Source organism: Pungitius pungitius, chromosome 16 (assembly GCF_949316345.1).
Source record: "Pungitius pungitius chromosome 16, fPunPun2.1, whole genome shotgun sequence".
Classification (NCBI taxonomy): Eukaryota; Metazoa; Chordata; class Actinopteri; order Perciformes; family Gasterosteidae; genus Pungitius; species Pungitius pungitius.
Window position 1 is genome coordinate 10,954,659 of NC_084915.1, and position 9,676 is coordinate 10,964,334.

General features: G+C 45.3%; 1 protein-coding gene across 5 annotated transcripts in view; it reads left to right on the forward strand.

The window, feature by feature from the left end:
• Positions 1–9,676, forward strand: part of fryb (furry homolog b (Drosophila)) — a 46,308-nt gene that overhangs the window by 33,859 nt on the left and 2,773 nt on the right. For 3 of the 5 annotated variants that reach the window (XM_062558114.1, XM_062558111.1, XM_062558113.1), the window contains exons 40-56: positions 16–107; positions 213–306; positions 484–703; positions 825–976; positions 1,173–1,360; positions 1,446–1,540; positions 1,679–1,877; positions 1,987–2,208; positions 2,562–2,760; positions 2,892–2,989; positions 3,146–3,316; positions 3,632–3,772; positions 3,903–4,088; positions 4,186–4,350; positions 4,644–4,718; positions 4,956–5,126; positions 5,355–5,788. In XM_062558114.1, the coding sequence (XP_062414098.1) occupies positions 16–107; positions 213–306; positions 484–703; positions 825–976; positions 1,173–1,360; positions 1,446–1,540; positions 1,679–1,877; positions 1,987–2,208; positions 2,562–2,760; positions 2,892–2,989; positions 3,146–3,316; positions 3,632–3,772; positions 3,903–4,088; positions 4,186–4,350; positions 4,644–4,718; positions 4,956–5,126; positions 5,355–5,435 (2,549 nt within the window). In that variant the 3' untranslated portion in view covers positions 5,436–5,788. Of the gene's footprint in view, positions 1–15; positions 108–212; positions 307–483; positions 704–824; positions 977–1,172; positions 1,361–1,445; positions 1,541–1,678; positions 1,878–1,986; positions 2,209–2,561; positions 2,761–2,891; positions 2,990–3,145; positions 3,317–3,631; positions 3,773–3,902; positions 4,089–4,185; positions 4,351–4,643; positions 4,719–4,955; positions 5,127–5,354; positions 5,946–6,091; positions 6,230–6,307; positions 6,523–7,167; positions 7,373–7,456; positions 7,607–7,748; positions 7,848–7,939; positions 8,024–8,584; positions 8,696–9,177; positions 9,414–9,676 lie in introns of those variants that run through there. The other 2 variants (XM_062558115.1, XM_062558112.1) reach the window with 2 other exon arrangements.

The window sequence follows — 9,676 nt, forward strand, 5'->3', positions numbered from 1 at the left end:
GTTTTTTATTGACAGGCCTGGACCACTACAGACCAGAGGTCTATGAACACAGTAAACGTCTCCTTCTCCACCTCCTCATTGCTCTCTCCTGCAATAACAACTTCCAGGTCAGAGTTAGATCTTCAAATTTGTTGCATATATTGGCAATGGAAAGTTATTTTGTCAAAAATATATTTAAAGAGCCACTAAAGGATTTTCCTTTTTTTCTCTAGGTAATAGCTTCAGTTCTGATGCTGACGAGAGAGATAAGTGACAACAAGACCCTCACTATTAAGTCCAGCTACCACACAGAGTACCAGCAGTCCCGTAAGTCAAAAATACTCTACATGCCAACACATATTCATTTATCCTGTTGCCATTTATTCAAATCGATTGGATGATCACATGAGAGAGACAATGAAACCGTGCAGTAGCAATACCATAAAGCTGTGGGATAATATATTAATTGTATTCTCTGTATACTCAATATTCACATCCATTTAGATACACCTGACTTCCTGCGAGAGTGGCAGGCGTCTCCAATGGCAGACTCTGGCCTCAGCTCAACCTCCAACTCCTCCTCTGCCAGTCTCGGTGGCGGCAGCACTGCAGGCAGTGTTGGAAATTTGCCCCTCGTAACACCCGATGACCTGGAGGACCTGGAGGATACGACCAACGAAACCGACGAGAAGACCAACAAACTCATCGAGTTCCTCTCCACCAGGTACGCGCAGCTACACTAACGTTCCAGCAGGTGTGCTAGCAAAGTGCACTCTCTTCGCACTAGGCACGCGCTCAAGTACTCGTGTAACATGTATGCGGTGTTACTGGTGGTGGGTATGCAGTGCTTGGAGTACTGTGTTGTTGTTGCTCAGAGCGTTTGGGCCGCTGTGGGTGCACGAGGACATCACGCCGAGGAACCCCAACTCCAAGAGCACGGAGCAGCTCTCCAACTTCCTGCGGCACGTCGTCTCCGTCTTTAAAGAGTCAAAGTCCGGTGAGGAACTGCTCACGTTAAAGTATAAAAAATATCAGGGCTCACATGGAGCATTTCTCAAAAATACATGTCATGCTAAATCACATTGGCACAAAATAAATGATAAAGTCCAGGAGCAAATAGAGTCTGCTAATACAACACCGCTTATCTACAAAAATACCTGCATGCATGTATCTTTATGTGTCTCTTTATACAGATTTCCATTTGGAGCATCAGCTGAGCGATGTGGCTTTACAGACGGCTCTGTGCAGCTCCTCTCGTCACTATGCCGGGCGCTCCTTCCAAATCTTCCGAGCCCTCAAACAGCCAATCAACAACCACGCTGTCTCTGACCTGGTCTCGCGCCTCGTTGAGGTGGTGGGAGAACACGGAGACGAGGTGCAGGTGAGCTGCGGCCAATGAGAGAGCGACTGCAGCATCTCACACCCTCTTAGCCCTGTAAATGAGAGTGCATGCTGGTGCGTTTCAGGGCTACGTGATGGAAGTGCTGTTGACGCTGGAGTCGGTGGTGGTGAATCTCGCGGAGTGTCTGAAAAACAGTGACCTTATGGCAGCTCTGACCAGGTAGGGCTCTGATCTTTATGCGGGGAAAGAATGCAGTTCAGCCAGAGGTTACGTTGCACAAACTAATTCCCTCACGTTCAACAAATGCGACCATATTCCGGTGTATATACATACAATCTTACCATGTTTCATTTGTAGGACATCCTCGCCAGACTTTGTTACTAGCGAGAAACTGATGAACAGAAAGAGCACGGGCCAGTTGAACTTCCCCGGCCCGGGGTTTGTCGGCCTGTCGTCACAACGCCACCAGCGCTCCTACTCGGTCCCCAAGAAGTTCGGCGAGTGCGGCCACCAGTTGAATGATCCTCCTCGCAGTGCAACTTTGGATCGCATACAGGCAAGAAAGGGCAATTGTTGCTGGGCGCGGCACCTTGATGCTGGAGGGGGCTTGTTGAACACGGTGGATCTCGCTAATTCAGAGTTGTCTTTCATTTATCAATCGACAGGCCTGCAACAGTCATGGCCTCGCCCGAACAGGAAGGACCCCTGGGTCCTGCACGTCCTCCACCAACCGCATCGATCCAAGCGTCCTATCGGACCCCGCCCACGTCTCCCATCCTTCAACAATACTGGCCACAGTCTTCTGGGTGGCGGTGGCCCTCATGGAGTCCGACTTTGAGTTTGAATATCAGATGTCACTACGCCTCGTTCACAAGCTCCTGTCGAAGGTAGATGAGAGGAAATGTACTGATCTTAAAGCAGAAAACGTGTCATTGTAGCAGCATTATTTAGGAGAGCGATGTCTAAAAGCTGTGCTGCTTCTTACTGCCAACTGGACCGGCCATCTCAGGAACCTCCCACTCTTTCTAATGGGGCTACAAAACTGCCATGTTTATTATATTTATAAAAACATTCACTTTTTTATAAATATAAAGCATCTTTGAGCAATGCATTCTGTGCTGAATTAAAAGCAACGGACAATGGGACGCTACAAAGGCATAATCTTTTCAGAATGTATTCCATTAGGATACTAATATAATTCACTGCCAGGTTCGATTAAAACCAAAGACTCTTTTCCCAGGTGCCCTTAGACCGAGCCGAAAACCGCGAGCGCCTGGAGAAGCTCCAGGCTCAGCTGAGGTGGAGCGGATTCTCTGGGATTCAGCAACTTTTGTTGAAAGGTTTCACCTCGCAGGCCACCTCTGACCTCACCTTGCAGCTCTTCTGCCAGCTCACGCCAGTCTCCCGCGTGCCTGTTGTCGACAGCTCTCAGTCTATAGGTACAGCTCTCAGTCTATAGAGACCACGCTGATCTATGGTTTTTATTCTATACTTAAAACCAACACATCTGTAGTTTCTCTTCTATAAGGGTGGGTGGGTGTTGGAAGTTCAACCTCTCCTCCCTGTGCAGGTTTCCCTCTGAATGTGCTGTGTCTGCTGCCTCACTTGGTGCAGCACTTTGGCCATCCAACTCAGTTTTGTAAGGAGAGTGCTGAGAGGATCGCACAGGTACGACGCCATTCTTCTCTCTTTCCTTTAATTTAGCTTCATGTCGGCTGTATTAGGCTTCATTAAAGTGTTAACACGGGCTTCTCCAAATAAAGGCCTGTGGAATGAAACTGGAACAGAAAAGTTAAGTACAAGTTCTCCCTTTCCCCTTGTCAGGTGTGTTTAATGGAGAAGAACACAAAGCTTTCCCATTTGGCCCATGTGATGACTCTCTATAAGACACGTTCTTACACACGGGACCCCTTCTCCTGGGTCAGTGTGGTTTGCCGCTACCTCCATGAAGCCTTCTCCGAAATCACACTCAACATGGTCACCTACATGGCTGAGGCAAGTGCTGGGAAATATATATTGCTCCATGATGAACTAAATGTATTAAACTCAATAATGAACAACTTAGGATAGAAATGTTTAGTGTATTGTTTTGATGAAAGTTGTCAGTGTTTGCAAAGTAAGGACAGCTACCAAGTGATCATTTGCTTTTATGATGTGCAGTATGGAATCGTGTTGATATTTTCCTTAAAGGTCAAACTTCAGAATTCTGCATTGACGATACGCCTTTCTGTCTTTGCCCGCTACAGATTGCAAAATGAATCTAGTAGCTGCATGCTTTGTCGCTCACTACATTTCTTTTTCATCTCTCAGCTGCTGGAAAAGGGCCTTCCCAGTATGCAACAGTCTCTCCTCCAGATCATTTACTGCCTGCTCAGCCACATGGACCTGACTTCCGTACAAGTAAAACAATTCAACGGTGATGTCACCAAAACCATTGAGAAGTTTGTTCAGGTAACTCCTTACAATACCCTGTGGTAACCGAATCGTTTTTTCACTCCTTCTCCGTGTTATGTATTGTGTGATATAAATTGTGCACCCTGCTGCCTCTTTTAAACTCAACACTGTGTTTGTGATTCCACAGACTGTTCACTGGAAGGATGCCTTAAACATTTTGAAGCTGGTGGTCTCACGCTCTGCCAGCCTGGTTCATCCGGTCTACGGCCACTCACAGGGCGACCTGTCCAACCTGGAGGTCAGCAGAGTGTGGGACGGTTCAGCCAAGGCTCTGCCTGGGAAAACACTGGACTTCACCTTTGACATCTCTGAGGTGAAAAAAAAAGAAATAAAACAGGACTACATGTGTTTGTGAAATCCACACCACTCAAGCTTTTTTACGAGGGCCGACTTTGCTGTTTCCTTTACAGACTCCAGTGATTGGGCGTCGGTTTGACGAGCTTCAAGGCTCGGGGGGCAGAGAGGGAAAGGCCAGAGCCATGGCTGTAACGCGGAGCACTTCCTCCACCTCTTCTGGATCCAACTCCAACACTATCCTGGTGCCCGTCAGCTGGAGGCGGCCGCAGTCCTCTCAGGTAGAGTTAGACTATTTAGGTTGGTTGCAAATTGTACAATACCACTGTGAAAAGAACTGCCACTACTTTTCCTTTTTTTCTGTGCATATGCCTGATTAGTTTTATAGTACACGCAAAACCATGCAAGTGTACTTTAAATGCTAAATCCATGGTAACACAGAGCTCAACTGATTTATTGCTATTTAAACATCTGGAGCCGTTAACAATGAACAACCCAAGAAGGGAAGAGTTTATGTCTATTCCAGCTTGGATTTAGAGTAATTTGTTTAATCTTCTATACCTCCTTCATGCAGAAAAGAACCAGAGAGAAGCTGGTGAACGTTTTATCTCTTTGTGGACAAGAAGTTGGACTCACCAAGAACCCATCTGTAAGCTGCCTTCCACGTGTTGTACTGTCAACTTCTATACTGTCTTTTTTTATTTCACTTGTGTATGTACAAGTCAAATCTTCTGAATGAATTAATCTTAGCAGGGTTCATTTTTCCATTTTTCCTTCCACGTTTAAATAAATTAATATTTCTCTTAAGATATTTACTTATTTTATAAGAAGCTATTTTTATGTAAAGGTCACCAGATTTAAATGCCATTTTGTTCCTCCTTGTCAGGTGATCTTCTCGTCGTGTGGCGACTTGGACATGATGGAGGTGCGGGAGAGTGGCGTGTCATCAGAGGAGGGTGGAACCAGAGAGGACACACTAGACGACACCGCCAGCGAGCAGCAGTTCAGGGTTTTCCGAGACTTTGACTTCCTGGATGTGGAGCTGGAGGACGGAGAGGTAAGACTTACATTTCCCTGTACTTTACACACTTTGGGTCCCTCTGAGTGCTAAATGTATTTCACTTGATTTTTAACCGTAGATATTAAAGTGTCTGTCTCTTTCCTTCCCTTTCCCCACCTTTGATGCATTTTTAAATGTATCCGCATGACTTTCTTTAACATCAATACTTTGTCCTTGTCTCTCTATGTCTAACTCTTTGTCTCTCTCTCTCCCCTCGCTGCCCAGGAGCTCCAGGTAAGGTCTCTCACACTGAGCATGTACATTGGCTTTAACCAGCACACTAATGGCTTCTTTGTTTCCCGCTGAAAAAAACCAAGGCATAAGTTGTGCTTCCCGTTACAGCTTTGTGGCAGGACTATGTTTATGTTGTTATATAGTTAAATTAGATTATTTTATTATATATATACATATATGTATGTATATATATATTATATTCAGACAGCCAAGCATATTGTGATACTATGAATAACATTTTGAAGCTTTTGCTTGTCATTGGACGCTAATGGAAAGAAACTGTCGATGTTTTTCATGAAAATGCTCTCCTCACAGCAGCAAAATTCACCGCTGTCATCGCCTCTGCCCTTGTCTCCCAATGTGTGTGTTTGTGTGTGTTTTATCCAGGGCGAGAGCGTTGATAACTTTAATTGGGGCGTGCGTCGGCGCTCTCTGGACAGCACGGAGCTGGGTGACATGTTGGAGGAGAGCCAGCACTCAGGCAGCACCCCTAGTCTTGGTCACGAGGACCCCCACGATTCAGACGAGTCCTCGGAGGAAGAGGAGTCTTCAACCAGCCAGAGCCTCTCTCACTCTCAGCTCGTGCGTACTTTCCATTGTTGGATCATTGCTACATTTACATCCGCTGAAGCCTGAAATACTTTATTGTCTGTTATTGCAATGGCCGGATTGGCTCGAACAAGTCGATCAAAATGATAGATTTCCCCTTGTTGGGCTTCCCGTTTCAGACGAACCCTTCTCCATCGGAGGAAACGAATCACACTGATTCTCTGTCTACTTCTTACGACACATCTGCTGATGCACAATCCCTCAACGCTTCCACACCGGGGCAGGGAGCGCTGCACGATTACCACAGTGGCCTAGATGTGAGGACTACATTACATAAAAATGTAGAAATGCTTTTTTGTTATTCCTTGAAATATCTAATAGGTTTGCATCCTCAGGGGAAGTTGTGTGCGGGGGACGAGGACACTCAGGTCCAGGATGACGAACTGTCGCTGAGCGCCAACGAGCTCCCTCATGGCTCGGACTTCGGCGAGAGTCTCACCCTGGAGTTGCCGGACCAACCTCTGGATCATCTGCCCAATCTGGACCACAGCCTCAGTGCAGACTACTGCCAACCACCGCTGGACTTTCTAGACCCCAACTGTCTGCCCAGGTGAATGTGACAGACAGGAGTAAAAGAACGGGAAACAATATGGAATATATGGAATATTGTCATTCAACCGGACGATTGAATGATGTTGGGACTAAACCTCGGTTAACCACTGATATTAATCTGTCACAACCAGAGTGCCTCCGTATATAGCATTGGGACAGATTATGTCATTTGTTCAATGCTGTCATTTACAGTGAAGTATTATGTCAATATTTTTCACATAAGAACCCCCCCTCCCCCAGTTAAAAAGAATAAGAAAGGATTCATACCAATAGACTTTAACCTTGTGCAAGTAATAAACCACTAAATGAAAACACTGTGATGTATGTGCGGAATTAGTTGGCAGCTTGACAGTACGTCTTAACCCCTACAAATTGTATGTTATATCCCTGCCAGATTCAGTATATGTACATGGTTTCTTAGTTTTAGCCATTTATTGCCCTAATTTTATTGGTTAAACTATTATATTCTTATTAGAGGATTTATATTAATCCTGGCCCTTGTGATGCTCCTGTAACCTTTACAGTAGGCTGTGCCAGGCATCCGAAAAATGTGAGGCAGCTGTGCACTTGATTCTGATAGAAACCACTTTGGGGGGAACGTATCAAAACCGTTTTTCTTTTTACCCCATTTCCATGGTGACAGCTTACGTGATGATGTAGATGACTTGGAAGACCTCGGTTTTCCTCCTCCCCCCTCTCCATTTTTCTCCGCCATCTTGGCAGCCTTCCAACCCACAGTGTGTGACGATGCTGAGGAGGCATGGCGTTGTCACATCAGCCAGCTTGTGACCGACTCCGATGGGTCCTGTGCTGTCCACACTTTTCAAGTCTTTTCATCTCTCTTTACGGTAAACCACAAACTATGATGCTTCACTACAGTGGAATTAACAGACATGCACCTGCAACTGTACAATACTTTCTTTCTTCCCCAGAACATCCAGGGGAAATTCTGCCTACTGACCACTGATGTTGCCACTTACCTTGGAGAGGGCCTAAGGGGCATTGGATCAAAGTTCCTCATGTCGTCTCAGATGCTAACCACTTGTTCAGATTGTCCTATGATCTACATTGATGCTGACACAGTGAGTATTGCAAACATAATTGTCTAGACCCTGACAAGGCGGGGTTTGGATCATCAAACAGTTCTCTTAAAGGTGGGAAATGGGATTTGTGTCTTAATTTGTCATTGATCTAATGTGTTTAACTCATTTGTTGCTCTTCCAGATTATTTCATATGGTCTCCTTGAAAAAATGAAGTTCAGTGCACTGGAGCTGCAGGAGTACTTGGACACCTACAACACCAGAGAGGACGCAGCTATATCGGTAACCTATCATCTACATGTTGTTTACAAATTTAAAAATGGTTTTATTTAACTACCATAATATTCACCATCTCTCCTCATTTCCACCCCCAGTGGCTGAGGAACTGTAAGGACACATTTCCCAGGTGCCCCGGGGATAGTGTGGTAACCTGCCAGCCTGGAGACTCAGAGGAGAAGGTACAGGCAGCTTGTTTATAAGTCATCTAGGGTTTACAGGCAAACAAACTTAACATATGGGTAACTTCAGCAATCTGTGCCCTGTGATACTGATTGTCATCTCCTCTTCGTCACATTTCCGCTCTCTTTGCATGTTTGCAGTGTGTTATCTAGTTTCTTCTCTTTTTTCCCACGCAGCCACCACGCACTAAATGAAATGTGGGGCTGCTAGGTGTTTTACATTGTTGACTAATTCTTGTTAGCTCACTGAATGGTCATGGTGTACACTTCGCTGGGCATGTGTTTGATTGACGCTTTGTCTTCCTCTCACTTCATTCCGATGCCCTAACATGCTCTCTCGCTGTCTAGCAAATGGAGTCTCTTGCAGTAAGTTCTCTTACAAGTTTCTTCACTTCACTACCTCCTGTTAAACTGCTTAATATACTTTGCACCAGACAATCTGCTAGTTACGTTGACGTGTGTTTTTATTGCTTTGCTTGCGTGTGTATATGTTTGTTATTTACGCTGCATGTTCTCTGTTAAGTATAAAACTGACCTGTTTTCTTCTTAAATGTCTTCTAGCAATTGGAGCTTTGTCAGAGGCTCTACAAGCTGCATTTCCAGCTCCTCCTACTATTCCAGTCCTACTGCTCTCTCATTGGTCAAGTTCATGCTATCAGCTCTGTGCCTGAGGTGAGTCCAGTCTCAGCTCACAAAAACGTTGTTAATAGTCTTCACACTGTTCAGGGTGTCAACAAAGAAAATAGAAAATCACAGGCTGACTGTAAACACCATTAAGCCCATACAAATATTAAGAAGAAATAAAACTCCAGCCATACAGCAGTATCCTCAGCGTTTCCCTGACTAGCCTCGTACAAAAATGCTCAAGGAGCTGTAAAACACACAGATATGCAACATTAGATTTACAGAATACGAGCCCATTACTGTACATATCCACTCAAATGTAAACATGCACTTACCTTGTATGCACGGCCCATTGGCACCCACTGATCCATGAAAGTAAATTATCATACAAAAGATACAAAAGTGCTACTCTTTTTTCCAGATGATGGCATTGACAGAAACACCCAATTTACACACATTAGCGGCATACTCCGTAGACTTCTTTTTTCGCTGAAAATTATGTTAACACTCAACCACCATCTGTTTCTTAGCTCCTGAACATGTCTCGAGAGCTCTCCGATCTGAAGACCAGCCTGCAGGTGGCTGAGGCGGCCGTAGCCAGCGACCTAGAGCACAAACACTTGGCCCACACTCGATCGCACGCCACGGAGGTGGCAGCCATGGTTGTGCCCAGCTTCTCCTCCTCAGAGGCAGCTGTGCAGGCCATACTGGAGTGCCTTAAGAACCATGAGTTCACCAAAGCCGTGCGCTACATCCAGGAGTGCAGGTGAGCGGCAATTCTCTGTCCCACAAGATGTCGGTTGCCAGATGAAATGAACAACAAGTGATTTGTGCTTATATTTAGTGTTTGCTGTAGTAGCAGTGCATCCGCAAGAAAATCCATCGCACATGTTTTGTAGTATAAGAAATGATCTATTTTGGAAATGAATAAAAAGCCCAACGTGCCCAGCCCGCATCAGCATGACCCCACTGCCTCTTTTTGCTTTCCGATACAAAAGGCATCCGTCATCATGAATAAAGTCAAACTGA